At 57.0% G+C, this 26,338-nt stretch overlaps 1 protein-coding gene across 1 annotated transcript in view; it reads left to right on the forward strand.

The window, feature by feature from the left end:
• TENM2 (teneurin transmembrane protein 2) overlaps positions 1–26,338 on the forward strand; it is a 755,069-nt gene that overhangs the window by 639,241 nt on the left and 89,490 nt on the right. Inside the window, exons 6-7 of the mRNA XM_060197006.1 lie at positions 5,154–5,276; positions 14,384–14,589. Of these exons, the coding sequence (XP_060052989.1) occupies positions 5,154–5,276; positions 14,384–14,589 (329 nt within the window). The remainder of the gene's footprint in view (positions 1–5,153; positions 5,277–14,383; positions 14,590–26,338) is intronic.

Genomic DNA, 26,338 nt, shown 5'->3' on the forward strand with positions numbered 1-26,338 from the left:
CCCTCTCCTTCTCCCTCTCCCCCTCCTTCACCCTCTCCCCTTCCCTCTCCCCCTCCTCCTCCTTCCCCTCCTCCTCCTCCTCCTTCCCCTCCTCCTTCTTCTCCTTCTCCTCCTCCCCCAAGAGTGTCGTCATCACAGCGTTGGAAAAGGCATAGTCTGAGGGAGCAGACCAGGGACCAGGCAGAAGGAGACAAGTGGGGGACTCAGGGTTATTTAGTTGGGAGCCCATGTCTGCAGTGGCAGGAAGTGCGCACAGAAGCACAGTGTCACCACTGGGGTGTGTGTGTGTGGGGGGGGTGCAGCTGGTAGAGCTCTGGCCTCACAGGCCCAAGGGTCCCGGCTTCATCCACAGCTCTGCATGGACCAGATGCTCAGCTCCTCTCTCTCTCTCTCTCTCTCTCTCTCTGCATGGACCAGATGCTCAGCTCCTCTCTCTCTCTCTCTCTCTCTCTCTCTCTGCATGGACCAGATGCTCAGCTCCTCTCTCTCTCTCTCTCTCTCTCTCTGCATGGACCAGATGCTCAGCTCCTCTCTCTCTTTCTCTCTCTCTCTCTGCATGGACCAGATGCTCAGCTCCTCTCTCTCTCTCTCTCTCTCTTCTCTTTTTTTCAATTTTGATTTTAATTTTTTTGTCTCCAGTATTATTGCCAGGGCTCAATGCCTGCACTATGAATCCACTGTTCCTGTGGCCATTTTTTTTTCAATTTTTTTATAGGACTTAGAGAAATTGAGAAAGGAGGGGGAAGATAGAGAGGGAGAGAGAGACAGACACCTGCAGGCCTGCTTCACCACTTGTGAAGGGGCTCAACCCGGGATCCTTGTGCCGGTCCCTGTGCTCAGGACTGTGTGTGCTCAACCCAGCACGCCCCCACCCAGGCCTCTATCTCTTCTCTGTCTGTGGAAGGCACCACTGCTCAAGTCTTGAGAGTTTTTCCTGGTGAGATGAAATAAAGCAGCAGCCCACAGGGCCCAGAGACCAAGGTTCAAATCCTGCTCTGCCCATCCCTGGTCGCCTCTCTTTTGGGCAAGTCCTTCTGGCAGACAAGGACTAGGGGCCACTCCCTGTGGGACAGTGGCCTCTGAGCACAGCAGAGCCTGGCTCTCTCTGTCTTTCTGAAAGGAAGCTACAGGGGCCCCTCAGGGGAAGCGTCTGCCCCTGCCCCACGTCAGTGTGCTTGGAGTGGAGCTGACGGTGGGCTGACCACAGGACGGGGCCATGCGGCACCAGGTGCAGGACATGGACCCTGCTGGAGGCAGAATGTGCAGTTTGCCCCAGGGCACCCAGGGTCCTTCACCTCTCCCTGCTGCACTGGTGTGGCTCTCTGAGTTCTGACACTAGATCCAGGCCCTGAGCACTGACGCCATAAGGTCAGCGAGGTGGAGCTGAGGCATGAGTGGCCTTCTCTGCTCCCGGGTGCCCGGTCCTCCCATCCCTGCCTCCCCTGTCCACTGGCAGCCCGTCAGGTGGGTGAGAGCCCTCTGTCCCAGGAGAGAGACTGGGGATTGAGGACCCTGGCAGAGCACACCCCCCCCCCCCACACACACACAGAGACTCTCCTCCACAGAGTGAGAGCGTCCCTCTGGGCACCTTGCAGAAGATGCAGAAGGCTGTACACACCACGTGCTGAGCACAACTCTGACCCATCAGCCTCCACACAAGGCTGGGGGCAGGGGACTGGCCAGGTGGAGCGCAGGACCTGGGTCCGACCCCCAACACTGCTTATACAGGCGATACTCTGACCTGCTTCTCTCCCTCTCTGCCGGCCTAGTGTGAGGGTGTTTCTTCCCGGGCACATGCTCTCTGGGTTGGAGAGAACTCGACCGGAGCCAGCCTGGGCTGCTGCTTACTCAGCGACGCAGGAGAGGGACCAGGAACTCGTGTCTGAGTGGGACCGCAATGCAATGCCTTTATCGATCAGAGACAACGCCTTTGTATCTTAGAAACCAAAAGTGGCAAATCGGAACAGGAAATGGCTAGGAGAGGGGGTGGAGAAAAGGGCGGGAAGGTAGCAAGCTTCCATAGCAGCTGTTGCGAAGGTTCTAACCAGTGGGGTTAACCAATAGCTTGCAGGCAGGGTGGGTCTCAGGCAAATCAGTGATTATGTAAACAGACCACAGCATCAATGATGGAGTAGGGCGTAATGCCCAACACCTCTCTCTTTAAAACACACCTTGTAAAAGTCCACAGAGCCCTAGCAGCCTTTCCTGCTGGCCAGCTCTGCAGCTATTCCCAGAGCTTGGGAGGACAGGGGCAGGTGCGTCTCTAGCTTGCGCTGGGGCATGAGGTACACAGACACAGTGCCTAGTCAGCAGGGCTTGTGGGTGGGACTTCCCTCCATGCCTGGGAGATCCCTCCCATTCAGTGGCTCGCGATGCAGGAGGGAGAAATAAGAGACACACCTCTTGAGGCTAGGGTTCGAGTCTCACACTCTTTAAACTCCTTTCAATCGTGAAGCACTCGAGAGAACGCATGTTACTTTTGCAGCCCAACTGCTGCTCAGCTCCAGTTACTGGTGGGGCCAGGGATCGAACCCAGGACCTTCCCTGAAGATCCTGTGTTCTAGCCCCCTGCCCAGCTAATTGTCTGTTCTAGTAAGCCTTAGCAGGATGCCTCATGGACTAGACACCCACTGCTCACCCCAAACAAGGGCCAGCACCTTCCCCCTGGCCTGTGGGAGGAGCCTTGATTCTGTCCACATTGGAGGGAGGGAGGGGGGTGATGGGGTGCTGGGTGCTGTCCCAGCCAGCCACCAGGCATGCCAACAGGGCACCAAGCAGCAGGATTCTCAGTGCCCCAGAGGCTCCTTGGCTCTGCGGCTCCCCCTGGGTCTCTGTTCTTACTCAGGCCAGAGAAAAGGAACAGCCCACTAGGAAGAAAAAGAAATCCCCAACACACACCTGTTTGAAACACCCCCCCCAAAAAAAGAGGGGGGAGCAGGAGGAGGTGGCTGGGCCCCCGTAGAATTCACACTTATTTCCTCAGCGAACAGTTCCGCAGCAGAAAATCTGCCCAAACTTGAGTCTCCTGCAGGCCCAGCCGCCCCCCCCCCCTCATCCATCCCCCTCTCTCTGTTCTCCTTTCACTTTTGGGAGCCGAGCTGAGCTGACCTGGGCCGCCTGCACACCCCTACTTACCCGACCCTCCCCCTGCTCACACCCTGCAGCATCACTCGCTCCAGAATCCTTGGATTTCTGAATATCCAGATGGGGCCAGGGAAATATGCACAACAAACAGGTGTTGGGGGGGGTGGTTTGCATCTTTGAAGACAGGAGTTTGGGCTGGGGGTTTCCCCCTCAACGCTCAGTGCCTTCAGGCTTTGTGTTCCCCAAGGGCTGGGCCCTGCCACGCACTCTGCGCCTCACACGGAGGGCAGGGCTGAGCTCTGGATGGGGGGAGGCCTGAGCTCTGGGCAGGCAGACAGTCTTAAAAGGCTCTGTGCGTGCTGGGTGGGACATGGAGGAATCCTCCAGCCCCCACTCACACCTCAGACCTGAGAGTCGGCCCTGGTTCTGCAGGGCCCCTGCTGCATCTGCTGTACTGGGCAGAGTCTCTCTGAAAACAGAGACTCTCAAGACGAGAGAACACCCCTCCAGCAGCAGGAGAGACCCTGATAACCGTGTGGCAGCACAGTTCTATAAAAAAAACGTATTTTTATTTATTGATTAGATAAACAAACATCAAGAGGGAAGGGAAGAGAGAGAGACAGAGAGAGAGGCCTGCAGCCCTGTGTCACTGCTCATGAAGCTTCCTCCCTGCAGGTGGGGTCAGTGAGCTTGAACCCAGGTCCTGGCAATGGTAGCCTGCACTCAGTAGGGTGTGTCACCACCCAGCGTTGAGTCTGAAGTCGCTCCCTTCACTGAGAATGGAGCCTGGGGAGCTACGGCTGTCACCCTGCAGCCCCACACCCGTTCCCTGCCCTCTGCACAGGGGATTTTGTCAGGACTGCAGGCTGTGGGATCCGGTCCCTTCAAGGGAGAGACCTATGTGCACGCCCCAGGGTGCCGTCTGGAAAGGAAATGGGGTTCTGCTGCTGGGCGGGAAAGGCACACACACACACACACCTGGAGACCACCCCTCAGCAGGCAGCCCTGGGTCCCGCCCCATGGTGCGGGGAGGTATGTTACCTTGATGGAAGGCAGGCTGCCCTCCAGTGGCCGCAGGCCTACAGAATTAATTGCTGTGTGAACAGTTTCCTAAGCGTTGTTAATTGCATTTCCTGTGGCTGAGCTGACCGTTCCAGCCCCAGCAGGCTGGGAGCCCCTCCCTGTCAAAGGCCATCGCTTCTCCTGCAGTGCTGGAAACAGCCAGCGCCTAGCCTAGCCTGCAGCGTCCTGCGAAAATCCCCGCAGATGCAGCTTTTGCAGTCTGGGTGGGGAGCAGGCTGTGGCCCACTGCGCTCCGTGCATGTTTGCAAATGGAGCATTTCTGAGCCAGTCTGGCAGGGGGCTCTGGGAGAAGACGGGTGTTGGTCTTTGTCTTTCATCCTGAGCTGTGGGAAGGGTCCCCCTCAGAGATACAGGATACAGGAGATGTGCTCAGTGCATCAGGAAGTGGGGAGTCTGCACTGACAGACAGACGGCCAAGCAGGAAAGGGGTTTGTGGAGCAGAAAGGCTTGGCCCTGGCTAGGGAGTGGGGGGGGGGGGTGACTTCAGAACTCTGCACTGACCCTGTGCAAGAGAGAGGGATCTCTCCAGGAGGAACCCCATCCCACCCCAAGCTCTGGTCACAGGGACCCACCATCATGAAGAGCAGCAGAGGGAGGTCCTGGGAGGACCTGGCATCTGTAGGGAGGGCTGACCTCCCTGGGGGGCCTGGGCCTGGGCCTGCTTTGCTCTGGGCTGGCTTGGGAGAAGCTGCTTCTGGGGGCCAGGACTACCACTGTGACAGCAGCAGCCTTCAGAGACTGGGGACAGAAGGCGGCCAGGAACAGGCCCCAGAGGAGCCCTGAGCTGTGGCTTCTCCCTCCCCTAGCTGGGCCCACCCCAGACTGCCCCCTCCCCCAGCTCAGCTCCCCGTGTCCCACTCCCGTCTCCCCCCCCCGGCCGCCTGCCGAGGCATGAAGCCACTTTGCAACACTGGGTGTTGGCCCTGGCCGACATTCGCCTCCCCGAACGCTCCGTTCACGTTCTCCTCACTTTGTCTCTCCCACAGCAATGCATCTGCTCGGACTCAATTGGCAACTGCAGCCGGCAGATGGACACACCTTTAACAATGGGATAAGGACAGGCTTACCAGGCAGCGACGATGTGGCGACACTGCCATCTGGAGGCAAAGGTGAGGTGGTGCGCAGCTGCCCTCTGAGGTCACAGCCTTCAGGTCTAGGAAGGTCGGCAAGAGCCGGGCTAGGAGAGGGGGAGACAGGCAGGGCTCCCCACATGTCCCATGTCTGCTGTCCAGTCTGCTGGCTGTGTGTGCCGGGCCGGGGAGCTGGCACAGGGCCTGCTGGAGGCTCTCTGCTGGGGAAGGCCCAAGGAGCACAGCCAGCGACTGAAGCGGGGGTTCAGCGACTGGGGTTGGGGGGCTGGCGCACCCCAGCTCTCACAGTAGTGCAGGGGGAACCATGGAAATGTTCATGGGGGACAGGTGGTGGCACACCTGGCTGAGCGCACATTACAATGCACAAGGACCCAGGTTCAAGCCTCGGGTCCCCACCTGCAGGGGGAAAGTGTCACGAGTGGGTGGCAGGTGTCTCTCTTCCTCTCTCATCTCCCCCTTCTCTCTTGATGTCTGACTGCCTCTGCTTAATAAATAAAGATAATAATTTTCCTTTAAAAAATTCAAAAAGAAAGAAATATTGATGGAAGCAGCCAGGAGACTTGCAGGTGTTACCGAGCTGCTGAGGAGAGGCGGCCTGGGGACCTGGGGACCTGGGGACCTGGCGGCCTGGGGACCTGGGGGCCTGGGGACCTGGCGGCCTGGGGACCTGGGGGCCTGGGGATCTGGGGGCCTAGGGACCTGGCGGCCTGGGGACCTGGTGGCCTGGGGGCCACTGGAGGTGCCTCCTCCAGGATGGAGCTGGCCGGCAGGAGGGTAGCACAAGGACCTTACCACTCAACCTCCTGGCAGCCACCCCCACACTTCTTTTTTTAATTTTCTTTATTGTGGAATTAATGTTTTACGTTCAATGGTAAATACAATAGTTTGTACATGCATAACATTTACCAGTTTTCCATATAACAATGCAACCCCCACTAGGTCCTCTGTCATCCTTCTTGGACCTGTATCCCCCCCCCCCACACACACACACACACCCCAGAGCACTAAGCCTTGGAATTTCTCCTCCCAGGCACTAAAACAGCACTTTCTCCCTAGAAGGAGATGGCTTCTCTTTCTTTGGTGATGCACTTTGATCTAAAAACAAGCAAAAACACAAAAACTGGGAAGGTTTTCATTTTTCTTACAACCCCACCTACTTCTTCTTTTTTTTAAGCAAGAGTCACCTTAGGTCTAAGCTTTGTGATCCAGTGACCTCCTTCCATCCCCCTTCAACGCCCCCCAAATTCTGGGCTTAAATAACCTGGATCAATTCCGATCGACTAGGTTACCAGTATTTCAGAGGCTTACCATCAAGAGGTATTGGCAATAAGTTAATGAATTCACACCCCCTCCATTTTGGGACAGGCCTTCGCTGCAATGAGGCTTTAATCAAGACACACCACACACTGCCAGGGAGGTTGATCTTATTAAGCAATTACTGGGTCCGCAACCAGCAGAAGCAGCAAATTAAAATGCAGGGAAAACACAGGTGTGTGAGCCTCATCTCGGAGCCTGCAGGACGGCATGTCAATAGTGCTTCACTACCTGGTCTTGGGGACAGTTTGCTCTGCCCAGACCCCTCTGCTTATCCCTCCCCGGAAACAGAGCACCAGGTTACTGACTTAGAGGAAAGTGTGTTCTGGGCTCTCCGTCTCCCTTTCCATGTGTCATTCCCTGGGGCTTGTCTTCTCTCCTCAATATCATCCAATGAAAGCTTGTTGCGCACATATTGCCATGAGCAAGAACCCAGGTTCAAATCCCCACTCCCCACCTGCAAGGGAGAAGCTTCACCACAAGCAGTGGAGCAAGTCTGCAGGTGTCTCTCTTTGTCTCTCCCTCTCTAGCCTCCCTGCCTCTCTTAGTTTCCCTCTGTCCTAGCCAGTAAAATAGAAAGAAAGGGGGAGGAGGGTGGTAGCACAGCAGGTTAAGCGCACGTGGCGCGAAGCACAAGGACCGGCATAAGGATCCCAGTCTCGGTCTGAGCCCCCGGCTCCCCACCTGCAGGGGAGTCGCTTCACAGGCGGTGAAGCAGGTCTGCAGGTGTCTGTCTTTCTCTCCCCCTCTCTGTCTTCCCCTCCTCTCTCCATTTCTCTCTGTCCTATCCAACAACGACAACATCAACAACAACAATAAGAACTACAACAATACAACAAGGGCAACAAAAGGGAATAAATAAATAAATATTTTTTAAAAAGAGAAAGAAAGAAAGAGAGAGAGAAAGAAAGAAAGAAAGAAAGAAAGAAAGAAAGAAAGAAAGAAAGGCAAAGTGGGGGGAAAGGGAGCCACTGGCAGGGTGGATTCCTAGTGCCAACACAGCGCCAGTGATGGCCCTGGTGGCAATCAAACAAAATAAAGGGGGAGAAGGCAGTGACACAGTGGTAAAAAGCACACATTATCATACACAAGGACCCAAGTTCGAATCCCCACACCCCACCTGCAGAGGGGACACCTCACAAGTGGTGAGGCACACCGGCAGGTGGCTCTCTTTATCTCTCCCTCTCTGCCTCCCCCTCCTCTCTCAGCTTCTCTCTGTCCTAGCAAATAAGAAATTTTTAAAAAGGAGCTAAGAGAAGAGGATCCATATGGCCGGCAGCAAAACCTAGTGAGAACCCTGGCAGCAATTAAAAAAAAATAGAAAGAAAAAAGAAAACTCAATGTGGCCAGGCTCCAGGCTCTGCACAGGACCACCAGGGCCGCCCACCAGCCCACCCGTGCTGCTCGCCGCCGAGAGCAGGGAGCCCCCATGCTTGTTCCTTCCACAGACCTGGGGTAAGGTCAGCCTCGAGCTCAGAGACTGGGTGCCGGGTGCTCGTGCAGTCAGGTCACATGGGGGCATCCAGGGGTTCGGCTAGACCCTCAGAGAGGAGCTCTCTCAGGGCAGATCCCAAGCAGCCGGTTTGCATGTGGCCCTGAAGAGAGCGCAGGCACGGGCCTGCTAAAAGCCCACCCCACCAGAAATTCAAGGCTCCCTGCGACCTCAGGGCTGAGCAGACTTCTCTAGGCCAGCTCTGCAAACCAGGTCTTGCTGGAGTGCAGCCCTCTCCACCCCTGGGCACAGATGGACACAAGTAGACAGACCAGCTGTCTCACAGAACCTCTAATATTGGCCTGTCTGGAAAGTCTTGGAGTATTTTTCTGTATTTTCCATGCAAAAATCAGCCACGACTTTTCTGACAGTCCAATATTTGCCCTTCGCTCCACTGGGGGAAGTTTTCTGAGATCTCTCTCTCTCTCTCTCTCTCTCTCTCTCTCTCTCTCTCTCACACACACACACACACACACACACACACACACACACACACACACACGTGCAAACCCATTTCTGCTCAGCTAGAACTTTCTGGTAACAGCCCAGATTCGAGGAAACAAAGAAGAACCCACAATCCCAGCTCCTGCCAGCTTCTCCCCCTCGGCCAAGTCGTGATGTGTTCACGGAAACATCCACAGATCCGGAGTGATGGCGGACTGGGGCAGAAGCACAGGACGCAGACACCAGCTCTGTCACTTAGCAGCTGTGTGACCTGAGCCCAGGCATCTGTCCTCTCAGACAGAGCCCTCAGCTATAAGGTGGCGCCTCCTCCCCAGCTCGCAACACCACACCCAGGTGGTGACTCTGGTAAAAAACCAAGTCTGTGTGTTCCGGGCACCTGAAGGGGACCCAGGGGTGCTGGCCGGTGTCCTGACATCACTGTGCTGTCTCTGGGTTGGTCCACTTAGAGGCACCTCTGTCAGCCTCTCAGGAGATGCCGCGTCTTCCAAATGTGCCACCTTTAGAACGTCAAGGTCCCACGAGAGTCAGGATCACTCTAAGCAGACTCCGTCCTGACACTTGCTGATCGGGTCAGCAGGCAGGACCCCCACGTGCTGGCCACCCCCTCCATTCCCGCCCAGGCTTGTCCCTCTGCCGTCATGCCGTGTTTCAGCCCTGCCAGCCCGTCTGCTCCAATCCCCACCATTCTCGCTTTACGACTCAGCTGTAAACATTTATTTATGCCTGGAGCACATTTCTCTCCTACCCTTTGGAAAAAAAAAATAAAATAAGATAAAAATCTGGATATCCAGATGGTATGCAAGTTGGGGAAAAATGGCAAAGACTGTTATTCTGTTTAGAAACATGTTTTTCAACACTTGCCCTTTCAGCAAAAACTCCGTAATGGTTTTTATTCGTTGGCTGAGTGCAGGGGACCAGGAGCCAGATTAGCAGGGAGGATGCTGTCCTGCCTCTGCCTCCCGTCAGCTTCCCGATGAACATGGCCCAGCCTGGGGCTCCAGCACGCCTGCCGCCCTGCATGCGGCTTTTGCAAAGTTAAGAAGTTTGCAGAAGGGCGGGAGGTCACTGCCTGAGCGCTGGTGTCTCAAGGCTTCCTCTGATGGTCTCGGCTCCATGGCCTGCTTGGGAACCCGTCCTGCTGCTTGGCGCGTACCCAGCCTCTCCTGGCTGGCTGTGCAATGGTACCACCACCCCACGTCCCTCCCCCTGACCCTCACGCAGCCTGGCTGTCCCTACGAGGTCACTTGCACACCTGCAGGCAGGTCACTCCTCCTACTGGGGGGGGGGGGGCATCCCTTAGCCACGTGCAGGGTCCAGGGTCTAAAATGCAGGTGACACAGGGCTCAGGCAGGTGGGTCTCGGGGCCGGCCAGTCACAGTTTCAGCAGTGTAGCTTTCAGCCTGTCACTCTGCCTCTGTGGCTGTCTCACCGGAGAAGTAGGAGACATCACGGGGACCAGCTGAGTAGCTGCCACAATGCACCCAGAGTCTCCTTCTCTGGTGACACCAGTGATGTGTAAGGGGCTGGGCTGCCCGGAGCCCACTTGTCAGTGGACACTGCTGCTGGCCCGGAGCTAACTGTTTGTATCTGACATCTCAGAGAAGCTGGGATTGCAGAAGATAGAAAGGAAGCAGGAGATAGCTCTGCAGAAAGAGCGCACACCTTTCATGTGTGAGGCCCCAGGCTGAGTCCCCAGCACCATGTGGGAGCACCCTGCACAGCACCCAGGGAGCCCATGGAGGGTGGGCAGGGCTGTGGGGTCTCTCCTCTCTCAGCACCCTGCACAGCACCCAGGGAGCCCCATGGAGGGTAGGCAGGGCTGTGGGGTCTCTTCTCTCTCAGCACCATGCACAGCACCCAGGGAGCCCATGGAGGGTGGGCAGGGCTGTGGGTCTCTCCTCTCTCAGCACCCTGCACAGCACCCAGGGAGCCCCATGGAGGGTGGGCAGGGCTGTGGGGTCTCTCCTCTCTCAGCACCATGCACAGCACCCAGGGAGCCCATGGAGGGTGGGCAGAGCTGTGGGGTGTCTCTCCTCTCTCAGCACCCTGCACAGTACCCAGGGAGCCCATGGAGGGTGGGCAGGCCTGTGGGGGTCTCTCCTCTCTCAGCACCCTGCACAGCACCCAGGGAGCCCATGGAGGCTGGGCAGGCCTGTGGGGGTCTCTGCTCTCTCCCTCCGTCTAAAATGAAAGGATGAAAAGGCTGCCCCAGGAGTTCGCTCAGCAGTGTGTCACGCTGGCATGAAGTCCTGGCAGCGAGTGTGTTTAGAGAATACACGATCATGAGCAGTGCCGCGCCCTCGAGGATTTGGTGAGAGTCCGGCTCTCCGTGCACTGCCCCAGCGCTGTCTCAGGAAGGAGGAGCTGGGGGTGGCTGGCCGAGCTGTGCAGGGCTCACCTCCCACATCCTTAGAAGATGCTCTCACACCTTCTCTCCTGGCTGAGAGGTCCCGAGACAGCCTCATCTCCAGATGAACAGACGCACAGTGGGATGAGCAAGGCCACGTCCTGCATCTCACTGCATCTGCAGCAGGCAAGACCCTGCGAGGCAGAGCAGGGTCACGTGGAGGAAGTGCTGACCCGAGCCCCTTCCCTCTGTCTCTGCTTTGGGCAGAGCCTCCTCTGCCCTCCGTGACGTGTGGCGACACCTTGTGAAGTGCTGAGCCTACAGAGGCTGTGCAGGCATCTTCTCTGACTGGCTGGGGCCTGGGGTGTGCCCGGCACCGGGCCCTCGCTCCCCATCTCTGGGAGCACCCCTGCAGGGCTGGAGGGGGACTTGTCCACAGAGTCCTTCGTTTGGGTGCTCCCAACACCCAGGAAGCTCCTCAGATGGCTGGGGGGGAATCAGCCAGACGTCCCTGTCTCCAGCCTCTGCCGCTTCAGGTGATGTGAATGTCACCTCCACATCTCACTGTGCAGCCCGAGGGACAAGGAAGAGTCTGGCTCCAGGGGAAGCCCAGGCTTGGTCATGGCCCACTTGCAGCCCCAGGACGGCTTTTGATGGCTGTTGCTGGGATGCCCAGACTGACTCCACAGGACTCTGGGGTGCTGGCTACCTGGACGGGTGATCATGGGAATGTCACCCCAGCTGTGAGGGCCACTCAGGACTGCCTCACAGTATAGTCAGTGCTCGGTGGACATTGTGTGAGTGAGGGGGCACACCTGGTGTTGGGGACTCCTGGATGGATGTGGTTGGAGAGGGGTCACCCAGGTGTCCATTGGGGAAGCAGCTGAGCACACAGCCAGCCGTCTGGGCCCGGGGCCAGCGGATGCACCTAGAGCCAGTCAGCCGCTGTGCAGCGAGGACCATGGTTCCACTCACTCACTCACCCCCTGCCCCTTCCTCGAGGTTCCAGGTCACTTCGCATCAGGACTGGGCCCCGGGACTCTTGGCTCATGACCTCCGGGTCTTTTCAACATAACTCCTCTGCGTGGTTCATTTATCTGCAAGGCTTCATACAGAAGATAAAGACTTAACTCCTAGTTCCTCAAAAGAGTCCACAAGGAAGTTTCTCTTATAATAGACACTTCTCCACAGAGCTTGCAAAAGCTAATTTCATTTTATTTAAAAACAACAACAACAACAACAACAACCTGCAGGGAACTTTTTTCAGACTGTCTTCCTAAGATTCTCACTTCACCAGAAGACAGGTGGGCAAGCTCATGGAGTCCCAAATGTCCCCATGGAGGAAGGCCTCTCCCTCCAGGCCTAGAGTCTCCCCCGTGCCAGAGTGTCTGCCTTCTCTGTTGCAACATCAAGGCATCTGGACTGTCTGAGGGGCGACCAGTGCAGGGCCTGCAGAGCCCTGAGCCGCCTGGGGCTGTGTGGTGTTTCTTACCCTGGAAGACGCCATGCGGAGAAGATGCCCAAGCTCCCCTTGGGGAAAGGGGGTCAGAAATACAGCCCATCATGGAGCCTGAGACTCCCATGCCTAAGGTCCCAGGTTCAATCCCCAGTACAGCCGCGAGCTCCAACTGAACAGAGCAGCACTCTGATCTCTCTCCAACTAACTCTCTCTCTCTCTCTCTCTCTCTGTCTCTCTCTCATAAAACAAACAGATTTAAAAGCAAACTAAGTACCACTGGAAACACTTCCAGGGTTCATTATCCTTGTACAGTCTATGTGACTGAAAGCCGTGTTCCTCCTCCTGTTTTCAGTGCTTGTTGGCTTTGTATATGATTTCCCCTAGAGCTGGATAGACTCAATATCTCTCTGGCCTCAATACGAGAGAGAATAACTTCCTGCCCTCGGGTGACTGACTGTGTGCTTCTCCTTTGAACTTGTGAGACAGAAGCTTTCCAAGACCCAAGATCCTCTGGGCAGAGATTGAACAGACCTCATACAGAGGACTTCCCATTGGTCTACAAGTTCTCTCTCAATTACTTATTTATTTGTTTATTTATTTATTTATTTATTGCCTCCAGGGTGATCGCTGGGGCTCAGTGTTGGCACTCCAAATCCACTGCCCCTGGTAGCCATTTTTCCATTTTATTGGATAGAACAGAGAGAAATCGAGAGAGGAGGGGGAGGAGAGAGAGGGACAGAGAAAAAGAGATACCTGCAGACCTGCTTCACTACTTGTCAAGCTTCCCCCTGCAGGTGGTGAGCCGGGGGCTCGAACCCAGATCCTTGAGCAGGTCCTTGTGCTTAGTACTATGAGCAGTTAACCGGGTGTGCCACCACCGAGCTCCGGGTGTAGAACTCCTCAAACTCACAGGGGAATGCCTAGACGTGATTATGTATTTTCCACCAAATTCACCATTCGTCTGAGAGAACCATCAGTGGCTTTCTGGAGACTTGGTCCCAGCTAGGTCTTCTCCCTATTGACAGTAAGACTGTGAGAAAAAAGAGAACTGTGTTTCTCCGCCCAGCTCCTATTAATTCTGGGTCTGCCAGGTAAGCGCCACCCCCCACCCCCCGGAGTGAAGGTGGCACTGGCCGGCTTCGTGTCAGGATAAAATCGGCCTTAAAAACAGGTCTTTCTAGAACTCATCACAGCAGCCCTGACGGACCTGTGGGCAAGCCAGGTTTTGAATCAAGTGGTTTCAGCCAGGGGAGAAGTTCCTGGCATGTTGAGGGGCGGGGTTAGGGGTGGGGTCCCCGGGTTCCACCTCAAGGAGGGGCCTCCCAGCACCCAGTGATAAGGAGACCCACCCCGCCCATGTCCTGAGGAGCTCTTGTGTCTGCTTTGGACAGGTTTTTGTTCACCATGGCTTTTCTGCCCCTAATCTACGACAGTGTCAGGGTGGGTTGGACTAGTTTGAGTCTGGAAAAAAAAAAAACCGCAAAGAGCTGCCAGAGTTGCAGCTGGTACCCAGTGAATCTCGCTGTCACCGCCCCTCCCGGGGGTCTTGGGAGCCTTGCGTGGTCAACTCAGACTCCAGCTCCAGCTGCGTTCCATCCGTTAAGAGCAGTCACACGCGCCGCACTCTGGAGAACCTTGTGCCAAGACTCCCGGTGCCCTGGAGTCCGTGTTTATGGGTTTGTTGTCTAAACCTCGGTGTTTTCAGTTGTGATTTGAAGAGAAAGTCGCTCACCACGAGTTGAATCTTTTTTCCCCCTGCAGGGGTCTCAAGCCTATCCAATTCTACTGCTCCCAGCAGACTTTTTTTTTTTTTTTCTTATTTTTCCCTCTAGTTTCAGAAAGAAAAATGCAGAGATAGAAGGAGAAACACCACAGCATCACATCGTCACCTATGGAGTTTCCCCTGCAGGGTGCACCCAGGTGGCGCCTGGGGTTCTGGCCCGGGTGTGCACTGTCCCGGAGGAGCCATCTCCCGGCCCCCGGTGTGGTGCGAGCAGGCGTGTGCTGTGAGCGTGTCTGACGTATGCACCTGCTGCCTTCTCTTCCAGGGCCATGGTCCTTGCGGAACAGCAGCATCGACAGCGGGGAGGCAGAAGTGGGGCGCAGGGTGAGCCAGGAGGTGCCCCCGGGCGTGTTCTGGAGGGCCCAGCTGCACATCAGGCAGCCTCAGTTCCTCAAGTTCAACATCTCCCTCGGCAAGGACGCACTCTTCGGCGTCTACATCCGAAGGGGGCTCCCACCATCCCACGCCCAGGTAGGACCCTTGGGGAACACCCCAGGGATGGACAGAGCCATGGGGGTGGGGGGCAGCAGGGAGCTGGGGGCAGGCAGGCCAGCCTCTGAGTGTGACCCGGTGTGTGCTGGAGGTGAGAGCCCACAGAGAGCTCGTTCTGAGACGCTCGGCTGCATCATTGACTGTGACCTCCAAGTGGACACGACCCAGATGTCCACCAGGCTGTCGAGACGCCCTGTGTCCGTACATGGGAGTGCTGATGGGTCTTGGGGAGGGAGAGAGTACTGTCCGTGAGACAGAGTGCTCTGTGGAGAGACGGGCACAGAGGCCACAGCTGCACACCTGGGTTGGCAAGAGAAGGAGAGTCTTTGGGGACAGGAAGGGAGCTGGTGGTCCCCTGGCCCGGCAGTGAGGGAATCGGGGTTCCCTGCACAGAGCTGTGGGCTCGTTCTCTGGGGTGAGGCAAGTGCTCTGAAATGAGCCGGTTGTGACAGTTGTGTGACCTAGTAACTACCGCAGACTTCTGGACTGTAAGATGGTGAAACAGATGTTGTGTTAATTGCAAGTTTAAAAAAAAATAGCGTTCAGAAGTCAGGCGGTAGCACAGCGGGCTAAGCGCAGGTGGCGCAAAGCGCAAGAACCGGCGTAAGGATCCCAGTTCGAGCCCCCGGCTTCCCACCTGCAGGGGAGTCACTTCACAGGTGGTGAAGCAGGTCTGCAGGTGTCTGTCTATCTCTCCCGCTCTCTGTCTTCCCCTCCTCTCTCCATTTCTCTCTGTCCTATCTAACAACGACAATAACAATAATAACTACAACAACAATAAAGGGCAACAAAAGGGAAAATAAATAAATAAAATTTAAAAAATGGGAAGAGGGAGTCGGGCGGTAGCTCAGCGGTTAAAGCACAGGTGGCACAAAGCGTAAAGAACACTGTAAGGATCCCAGTTCGAGCCCCCAGCTCCCCACCTGCAGGGGAGTCACTTCACAGGTGGTGAAGCAGGTCTGCAGGTGTCTGTCTGTCTCTCCCGCTCTCTGTCTTCCCCTCCTCTCTCCATTTCTCTCTGTCCCATCCAACAATGACATCAATAATTACAACAATAATATCTTCAACAATAAAACAAGGGCAACAAAAGGGAAAATAAATAAATAAATATTTTAAAATATATAATATTCTTCCTGAGGGCTTTGGCTTCGCTCAACCTTGAGATCCATGCTTGGGCACTTCCTGCCCAGGTTCTCCACCTGTCAGGTTCACCGGAGTGTCCCCAGAAGGCACCCCTCTGCAGGTGCAGACACTGAGTCACACCGACCAAACCCAGAAGCGGTTTCTCCATGACTCCCCGTATTTACTGTGCGCCTCACAAGTCCTAGGTGCTGGGCAGGTGAGAAGCCCTGGAGGCTTTCAGTGAGGAGACGACGGGATGGCAGAGCCAGGCTCACTCTCACCTCTCAACCTGCCTGTAATGATCCTGCTTAAAATGGTATCACACATCCCGCCTGGGATGAATTAACACCTACCTCAAGTGGATGGAGTCTTCTTTTTAAGTAAGAGTTTGTACATGCTCAGGAAATCCAGATAGGGCTGTCCTGTATTACTAGCTTCCAAATCCAGTAAAACAGAAAGAAGTGCATGAGGAAGGGGGTTGGGCCATAGCACAGTGGGTTAAGCGCACGTGGCGCAAATCGCAAGGACTGGCATGAGGATCCTGGTTCAAGTCTCCAGCTCCCCACCTGCATGGGAGTCGCTTCACAGGCAGTGAAGCAGGTCTGCAGGTGTCTGTCTTTCCCTCCCCCTCTCTGCCTTCCCCTCCTCTATCCATTTCTCTCTGTTCTACCTAACAACGACGACATCATCAACAACAATAATAACTACAATAAAACAAGGGCAATAAAAGGGAATAAATAAATAAATATTAAAAAATAATTTAAAAGAAGTGCATGAGGAAAATACACCCTGTGGAGGGGAAGAACATGCTTAGGACCTGCTGCAGCCGCCACAGCTGGTGGTCGCATGATGTGGGAAGGCATGTACTAGAAAGTCAGGGGTGGGGAGGCATGGACTAGAGAGTCAGGGGTGGGGAGGCATGGACTAGAGAGTCAGGGGTGGGGAGGCATGGACTAGAGAGTCAGGGGTGGGGAGGCAGGTACTAGAGAGTCAGGGGTGGGGAGGCAGGTACTAGAGAGTCAGGGGTGGGGAGGGATGTACTAGAGAGTCAGGGGTGGGGAGGCATGGACTAGAGAGTCAGGGGTGGGGAGGCAGGTACTAGAGAGTCAGGGGTGGGGAGGCATGCACTAGAGAGTCAGGGGTGGGGAGGCATGGACTAGAGAGTCAGGGGTGGGGAGGCAGGTACTAGAGAGTCAGGGGTGGGGAGGCATGGACTAGAGAGTCAGGGGTGGGGAGGCATGGACTAGAGAGTCATGGTGGGGAGGCATGCACTAGAGAGTCAGGGGTCGGGAGGCATGGACTAGAGAGTCAGGGGTGGGGAGGCAGGTACTAGAGAGTCAGGGGTGGGGAGGCATGCACTAGAGAGTCAGGGGTGGGGAGGCATGGACTAGAGAGTCATGGTGGGGAGGCAGGTACTAGAGAGTCAGGGGTGGGGAGGCATGGACTAGAGAGTCAGGGGTGGGGAGGCATGTACTAGAGAGTCAGGGGTGGGGAGGCATGGACTAGAGAGTCAGGGGTGGGGAGGCATGGACTAGAGAGTCAGGGGTGGGGAGGCAGGTACTAGAGAGTCAGGGGTGGGGAGGCATGCACTAGAGAGTCAGGGGTGGGGAGGCATGCACTAGAGAGTCAGGGGTGGGGAGGCATGGACTAGAGAGTCAGGGGTGGGGAGGCATGGACTAGAGAGTCAGGGGTGGGGAGGCATGGACTAGAGAGTCATCGTGGGGAGGCAGGTACTAGAGAGTCAGGGGTGGGGAGGCATGTACTAGAAAGTCAGGGGTGGGGAGGCATGCACTAGAGAGTCAGGGGTGGGGAGGCATGGACTAGAGAGTCAGGGGTGGGGAGGCATGGACTAGAGAGTCAGGGGTGGGGAGGCATGGACTAGAGAGTCATGGTGGGGAGGCAGGTACTAGAGAGTCAGGGGTGGGGAGGCAGGTACAAGAGATTCAGTGGTGGGGAGGCATGTACTAGAGAGTCAGGGGTGGGGAGGCATGGACTAGAGAGTCATGGTGGGGAGGCATGGACTAGAGAGTCATGGGTGGGGAGGCATGGACTAGAGAGTCAGGGGTGGGGAGGCATGCACTAGAGAGTCAGGGGTGGGGAGGCATGGACTAGAGAGTCAGGGGAGGGGAGGCATGGACTAGAGAGTCAGGGGTGGGGAGGCATGGACTAGAGAGTCATGGTGGGGAGGCATGGACTAGAGAGTCAGGGGTGGGGAGGCATGGACTAGAGAGTCAGGGGTGGGGAGGCAGGTACTAGAGAGTCAGGGGTGGGGAGGCATGCACTAGAGAGTCAGGGGTGGGGAGGCATGCACTAGAGAGTCAGGGGTGGGGAGGCATGGACTAGAGAGTCAGGGGTGGGGAGGCATGCACTAGAGAGTCAGGGGTGGGGAGGCATGGACTAGAGAGTCATGGTGGGGAGGCAGGTACTAGAGAGTCAGGGGTGGGGAGGCAGGTACTAGAGAGTCAGGGGTGGGGAGGCATGCACTAGAGAGTCAGGGGTGGGGAGGCATGCACTAGAGAGTCAGGGGTGGGGAGGCATGGACTAGAGAGTCAGGGGTGGGGAGGCATGCACTAGAGAGTCAGGGGTGGGGAGGCATGGACTAGAGAGTCATGGTGGGGAGGCAGGTACTAGAGAGTCAGGGGTGGGGAGGCAGGTACTAGAGAGTCAGGGGTGGGGAGGCATGCACTAGAGAGTCAGGGGTGGGGAGGCATGCACTAGAGAGTCAGGGGTGGGGAGGCATGGACTAGAGAGTCAGGGGTGGGGAGGCATGGACTAGAGAGTCATGGTGGGGAGGCATGCACTAGAGAGTCAGGGGTCGGGAGGCATGGACTAGAGAGTCAGGGGTGGGGAGGCAGGTACTAGAGAGTCAGGGGTGGGGAGGCATGCACTAGAGAGTCAGGGGTGGGGAGGCATGGACTAGAGAGTCAGGGGTGGGGAGGCAGGTACTAGAGAGTCAGGGGTGGGGAGGCATGGACTAGAGAGTCAGGGGTGGGGAGGTATGGACTAGAGAGTCAGGGGTGGGGAGGCATGGACTAGAGAGTCATGGTGGGGAGGCATGCACTAGAGAGTCAGGGGTCGGGAGGCATGGACTAGAGAGTCAGGGGTGGGGAGGCAGGTACTAGAGAGTCAGGGGTGGGGAGGCATGCACTAGAGAGTCAGGGGTGGGGAGGCATGGACTAGAGAGTCAGGGGTGGGGAGGCAGGTACTAGAGAGTCAGGGGTGGGGAGGCATGGACTAGAGAGTCAGGGGTGGGGAGGCATGGACTAGAGAGTCAGGGGTGGGGAGGCATGCACTAGAGAGTCAGGGGTGGGGAGGCATGCACTAGAGAGTCAGGGGAGGGGAGGCATGGACTAGAGAGTCAGGGGTGGGGAGGCATGGACTAGAGAGTCAGGGGAGGGGAGGCATGGACTAGAGAGTCAGGGGTGGGGAGGCATGGACTAGAGAGTCATGGTGGGGAGGCATGGACTAGAGAGTCAGGGGTGGGGAGGCATGGACTAGAGAGTCAGGGGTGGGGAGGCAGGTACTAGAGAGTCAGGTGTGGGGAGGCATGCACTAGAGAGTCAGGGGTGGGGAGGCATGCACTAGAGAGTCAGGGGTGGGGAGGCATGGACTAGAGAGTCAGGGGTGGGGAGGCAGGTACTAGAGAGTCAGGGGTGGGGAGGCATGTACTAGAAAGTCAGGGGTGGGGAGGCATGCACTAGAGAGTCAGGGGTGGGGAGGCATGGACTAGAGAGTCAGGGGTGGGGAGGCATGGACTAGAGAGTCAGGGGTGGGGATGCATGGACTAGAGAGTCATGGTGGGGAGGCAGGTACTAGAGAGTCAGGGGTGGGGAGGCAGGTACTAGAGAGTCAGGGGTGGGGAGGGATGTACTAGAGAGTCAGGGGTGGGGAGGCATGGACTAGAGAGTCAGGGGTGGGGAGGCATGGACTAGAGAGTCAGGGGTGGGGAGGCATGGACTAGAGAGTCATGGTGGGGAGGCATGCACTAGAGAGTCAGGGGTCGGGAGGCATGGACTAGAGAGTCAGGGGTGGGGAGGCAGGTACTAGAGAGTCAGGGGTGGGGAGGCATGCACTAGAGAGTCAGGGGTGGGGAGGCATGGACTAGAGAGTCAGGGGTGGGGAGGCAGGTACTAGAGAGTCAGGGGTGGGGAGGCATGGACTAGAGAGTCAGGGGTGGGGAGGCATGGACTAGAGAGTCAGGGGTGGGGAGGCAGGTACTAGAGAGTCAGGGGTGGGGAGGCATGCACTAGAGAGTCAGGGGTGGGGAGGCATGGACTAGAGAGTCAGGGGTGGGGAGGCAGGTACTAGAGAGTCAGGGGTGGGGAGGCATGGACTAGAGAGTCAGGGGTGGGGAGGCATGGACTAGAGAGTCATGGTGGGGAGGCATGCACTAGAGAGTCAGGGGTCGGGAGGCATGGACTAGAGAGTCAGGGGTGGGGAGGCAGGTACTAGAGAGTCAGGGGTGGGGAGGCATGCACTAGAGAGTCAGGGGTGGGGAGGCATGGACTAGAGAGTCAGGGGTGGGGAGGCAGGTACTAGAGAGTCAGGGGTGGGGAGGCATGGACTAGAGAGTCAGGGGTGGGGAGGCATGGACTAGAGAGTCATGGTGGGGAGGCAGGTACTAGAGAGTCAGGGGTGGGGAGGCATGGACTAGAGAGTCAGGGGTGGGGAGGCATGTACTAGAGAGTCAGGGGTGGGGAGGCATGGACTAGAGAGTCAGGGGTGGGGAGGCATGGACTAGAGAGTCAGGGGTGGGGAGGCAGGTACTAGAGAGTCAGGGGTGGGGAGGCATGCACTAGAGAGTCAGGGGTGGGGAGGCATGCACTAGAGAGTCAGGGGTGGGGAGGCATGGACTAGAGAGTCAGGGGTGGGGAGGCATGGACTAGAGAGTCAGGGGTGGGGAGGCATGGACTAGAGAGTCATGGTGGGGAGGCAGGTACTAGAGAGTCAGGGGTGGGGAGGCATGTACTAGAAAGTCAGGGGTGGGGAGGCATGCACTAGAGAGTCAGGGGTGGGGAGGCATGGACTAGAGAGTCAGGGGTGGGGAGGCATGGACTAGAGAGTCAGGGGTGGGGAGGCATGGACTAGAGAGTCATGGTGGGGAGGCAGGTACTAGAGAGTCAGGGGTGGGGAGGCAGGTACTAGAGATTCAGTGGTGGGGAGGCATGTACTAGAGAGTCAGGGGTGGGGAGGCATGGACTAGAGAGTCATGGTGGGGAGGCATGGACTAGAGAGTCAGGGGTGGGGAGGCATGGACTAGAGAGTCAGGGGTGGGGAGGCATGCACTAGAGAGTCAGGGGTGGGGAGGCATGGACTAGAGAGTCAGGGGAGGGGAGGCATGGACTAGAGAGTCAGGGGTGGGGAGGCATGGACTAGAGAGTCATGGTGGGGAGGCATGGACTAGAGAGTCAGGGGTGGGGAGGCATGGACTAGAGAGTCAGGGGTGGGGAGGCAGGTACTAGAGAGTCAGGGGTGGGGAGGCATGCACTAGAGAGTCAGGGGTGGGGAGGCATGCACTAGAGAGTCAGGGGTGGGGAGGCATGGACTAGAGAGTCAGGGGTGGGGAGGCATGGACTAGAGAGTCAGGGGTGGGGAGGCATGGACTAGAGAGTCATGGTGGGGAGGCAGGTACTAGAGAGTCAGGGGTGGGGAGGCAGGTACTAGAGAGTCAGGGGTGGGGAGGCATGCACTAGAGAGTCAGGGGTGGGGAGGCATGCACTAGAGAGTCAGGGGTGGGGAGGCATGGACTAGAGAGTCAGGGGTGGGGAGGCATGGACTAGAGAGTCATGGTGGGGAGGCATGCACTAGAGAGTCAGGGGTCGGGAGGCATGGACTAGAGAGTCAGGGGTGGGGAGGCAGGTACTAGAGAGTCAGGGGTGGGGAGGCATGCACTAGAGAGTCAGGGGTGGGGAGGCATGGACTAGAGAGTCAGGGGTGGGGAGGCAGGTACTAGAGAGTCAGGGGTGGGGAGGCATGGACTAGAGAGTCAGGGGTGGGGAGGCATGGACTAGAGAGTCAGGGGTGGGGAGGCATGGACTAGAGAGTCATGGTGGGGAGGCATGCACTAGAGAGTCAGGGGTTGGGAGGCATGGACTAGAGAGTCAGGGGTGGGGAGGCAGGTACTAGAGAGTCAGGAGTGGGGAGGCATGCACTAGAGAGTCAGGGGTGGGGAGGCATGGACTAGAGAGTCAGGGGTGGGGAGGCAGGTACTAGAGAGTCAGGGGTGGGGAGGCATGGACTAGAGAGTCAGGGGTGGGGAGGCATGGACTAGAGAGTCAGGGGTGGGGAGGCATGGACTAGAGAGTCAGGGGTGGGGAGGCATGCACTAGAGAGTCAGGGGAGGGGAGGCATGGACTAGAGAGTCAGGGGTGGGGAGGCATGGACTAGAGAGTCAGGGGAGGGGAGGCATGGACTAGAGAGTCAGGGGTGGGGAGGCATGGACTAGAGAGTCATGGTGGGGAGGCATGGACTAGAGAGTCAGGGGTGGGGAGGCATGGACTAGAGAGTCAGGGGTGGGGAGGCATGGACTAGAGAGTCATGGTGGGGAGGCAGGTACTAGAGAGTCAGGGGTGGGGAGGCATGCACTAGAGAGTCAGGGGTGGGGAGGCATGCACTAGAGAGTCAGGGGTGGGGAGGCATGGACTAGAGAGTCAGGGGTGGGGAGGCATGGACTAGAGAGTCAGGGGTGGGGAGGCATGGACTAGAGAGTCATGGTGGGGAGGCAGGTACTAGAGAGTCAGGGGTGGGGAGGCATGCACTAGAGAGTCAGGGGTGGGGAGGCATGGACTAGAGAGTCAGGGGTGGGGAGGCAGGTACTAGAGAGTCAGGGGTGGGGAGTCATGGACTAGAGAGTCAGGGGTGGGGAGGCATGTACTAAAGAGTCAGGGGTAGGGAGGCATGTACTAGAGAGTCAGGGGTGGGGAGGCATGCACTAGAGAGTCAGGGTGGGGAGGCATGGACTAGAGAGTCAGGGGTGGGGAGGCATGGACTAGAGAGTCAGGGTGGGGAGGCATGGACTAGAGAGTCATGGGTCGGGAGGCATGCACTAGAGAGTCAGGGGTGGGGAGGCATGGACTAGAGAGTCAGGGTGGGGAGGCATGGACTAGAGAGTCAGGGGTGGGGAGGCATGGACTAGAGAGTCAGGGGTGGGGAGGCATGGACTAGAGAGTCAGGGGTGGGGAGGCATGGACTAGAGAGTCAGGGGTGGGGAGGCATGGACTAGAGAGTCATGGTGGGGAGGCAGGTACTAGAGAGTCAGGGGTGGGGAGGCATGGACTAGAGAGTCAGGGGTTGGAGGCATGCACTAGAGAGTCAGGGGTGGGGAGGCATGCACTAGAGAGTCAGGGGTGGGGAGGCATGGACTAGAGAGTCATGGTGGGGAGGCATGCACTAGAGAGTCAGGGGTGGGGAGGCATGGACTAGAGAGTCAGGGGTGGGGAGGCATGGACTAGAGAGTCAGGGGTGGGGAGGCATGGACTAGAGTAGAGAGTCTGGGGTGGGGAGGCATGGACTAGAGAGTCATGGTGGGGAGGCAGGTACTAGAGAGTCAGGGGTGGGGAGGCAGGTACTAGAGAGTCAGGGGTGGGGAGGCATGCACTAGAGAGTCAGGGGTGGGGAGGCATGCACTAGAGAGTCAGGGGTGGGGAGGCATGGACTAGAGAGTCAGGGGTGGGGAGGCATGGACTAGAGAGTCATGGTGGGGAGGCATGCACTAGAGAGTCAGGGGTCGGGAGGCATGGACTAGAGAGTCAGGGGTGGGGAGGCATGGACTAGAGAGTCAGGGGTGGGGAGGCAGGTACTAGAGAGTCTGGGGTGGGGAGGCATGGACTAGAGAGTCAGGGGTGGGGAGGCATGGACTAGAGAGTCATGGTGGGGAGGCAGGTACTAGAGAGTCAGGGGTGGGGAGGCATGGACTAGAGAGTCAGGGGTGGGGAGGCATGGACTAGAGAGTCAGGGGTGGGGAGGCATGCACTAGAGAGTCAGGGGTGGGGAGGCAGGTACTAGAGAGTCAGGGGTGGGGAGGCATGCACTAGAGAGTCAGGGGTGGGGAGGCATGGACTAGAGAGTCAGGGGTGGGGAGGCATGTACTAGAGAGTCAGGGGTGGGGAGGCATGGACTAGAGAGTCAGGGGTGGGGAGGCATGTACTAGAGAGTCAGGGGTGGGGAGGCATGGACTAGAGAGTCAGGGGTGGGGATGCAGGTACTAGAGAGTCAGGGGTGTGGAGGCAGGTACTAGAGAGTCAGGGGTGGGGAGGCATGCACTAGAGAGTCAGGGGTGGGGAGGCATGCACTAGAGAGTCAGGGGTGGGGAGGCAGGTACTAGAGAGTCAGGGGTGGGGAGGCATGGACTAGAGAGTCAGGGGTGGGGAGGCAGGTACTAGAGAGTCAGGGGTGGGGAGGCAGGTACTAGAGAGTCAGGGGTGGGGAGGTATGCACTAGAGAGTCAGGGGTGGGGAGGCATGCACTAGAGAGTCAGGGGTGGGGAGGCAGGTACTAGAGAGTCAGGGGAGGGGAGGCAGGTACTAGAGAGTCAGGGGTGGGGAGGCATGGACTAGAGAGTCAGGGGTGGGGAGGCATGGACTAGAGAGTCATGGTGGGGAGGCAGGTACTAGAGAGTCAGGGGTGGGGAGGCATGTACTAGAAAGTTAGGGGTGGGGAGGCATGGACTAGAGAGTCAGGGGAGGGGAGGCACGTACTAGAGAGTCAGGGGTGGGGGACTCGACTGTTTCCTGTCACCACCAGGGCCCTGTCATTCCACACTGACTCTTTTTAGATGGAGGAAGATATTCGGAGGGAGGAATGTACAGCATCAAGGGCCCCTGCATTGTGGTGGGAGGCGGGCTGGGGCCTGGTGGATCTTGTGTCTGGCCAAACTGGCGCACTGTCCAGGGCTGCCCTCCTGCCTGTCGTGGAGGGGGAGAGTGTGACACTGCAGACCCGGCCATCAGGTCTGAGTCAGACATGGTGACGGATGTCTGCCCTGAGTATCCTCACTGAGCACAGGGTACACATCCTCCAGCAGGGCTCCAGGCAGCTGCTGCCAGGGTGAAGACTCTCTCTCCCTCCCTTTTCCTTTCTTTTGTCCTTTCTTTCATCCTCTCATCCTTTACAGACCGCTGCTCAGCTCTGGCTTATAGTGGTGCAATAGGTTGAACCTGGGACTTTGGAGCCTCAGGCAGGAGAGTCTCTTTGCATAACCATTATGCTATCCACCCCACCCCATGAAGCTTCTTTCCTCCTGCCCATGCAGCCTGAGGAGAGAGAGCCCTGTCTTCTCTGTGCAGGGAGGCCTTTAGGGTTTGTTGCCATGGTCAGCGGGGCTGAAGGGAAGATACATGAAGCACTATCAGCAGTGCCGCCTCCCCCAGATGTGCAGAAAGGTGTATGGTGGTCAGGGCACCTGTTCCCACGAGGCACAGAGATCACATCTGCTCTCCAAAGAGATTCTCTCTCCAAAAGAGAGGCACAGGGTCCTGAGTTTGATCCCTGGCTCTGTGCATGCCAGAGAGGTGTGCTGATCTTTGTGCTCGCTTGCTCTCTCTCTCTCTCTCTCTCTCTCTCTCCTCAAGAAACCTTTTTTAAAAAGAGAGAGAAGGCCTGAGATATAGAGCACATGGCAGGATGCGTGACTGGCTGCCTTGCCTTGGGGAGGCCCAGGTGTGATCCCGGGAGAGTGTGGATGGCACCAGGGGCGGGCTCCCGAGATGATGAAGTAGTGTCATGGTGTCTCTCCCCTGTCTCTCTCTCTCTCTCTCTCTCTCTCTCTCTCTCTCTCTCTCAAGCATGAAGAGTTGGCCTGAGAGTACATCTTACGGATGGGACTGAAAGTGCTTCTGGAAAGTTCTTTCCCAGGAGACCCTCTTGCTTGGTGGCATCCTGAGTCTTGTTTGAAGCAGTGGTCCCATCCTGTAGAATGCTCCCTAGGGTGCTGAGTGTGCCAGAGTGCGGGGGGGGGGGTGGTCTTCAGGACATGATGCGCAGAAGGTAGAAAGCCTGGATGTGGAAGGTGGGTGGACAAAGAGCAGGCCCCCTCCCCCCAGCACGTGTCTCCCCCCAGCAGGGGCTCCAGGGTGCTGTGATTCAGGGTGTGTGAGTTTTCTAGGTGTATTTTCATTTTGCAAGTAAGATCTTATGTAGGTAGGAAAGACACCATATATAAAATAGGCAATGGTGACAGTTCTATTAGCATAAATAGGACATGCGGTTCAAATCCATATTTATTCTTGTTTAGTCTCTGCACACGTATGCATATATACATATTTAAGTGTATACACATTGCATAATGCATATATATGGAGGGGGATATGCAAGGGGTCATTGCTAGGGCTAGGCAAAAAAAAATAAAAAGAAAAAATAGACCCTGTCTCTGTGCTAATGCTTAAAGATAAGGCAGGCTTTCCAGCGAGCATGTGTGTGCACGGGCACACACACACACACACACACACACACTAGTAATCTGTTAACATGGGAGCGTTTATTCGTTTGAGTAGTTGAACATGGGTATTTGTCCCCACAGTCTTCATCCTTTTCCTCACTTCTGTCCTCTCTCTCTCTCTCTCTGGGAAAACTGAGTCTGACAGGCTTGAGTCTGTTTGGAGAAAAACAA

This window comes from Erinaceus europaeus, chromosome 9, assembly GCF_950295315.1.
Source record: "Erinaceus europaeus chromosome 9, mEriEur2.1, whole genome shotgun sequence".
NCBI classification, from domain to species: Eukaryota; Metazoa; Chordata; class Mammalia; order Eulipotyphla; family Erinaceidae; genus Erinaceus; species Erinaceus europaeus.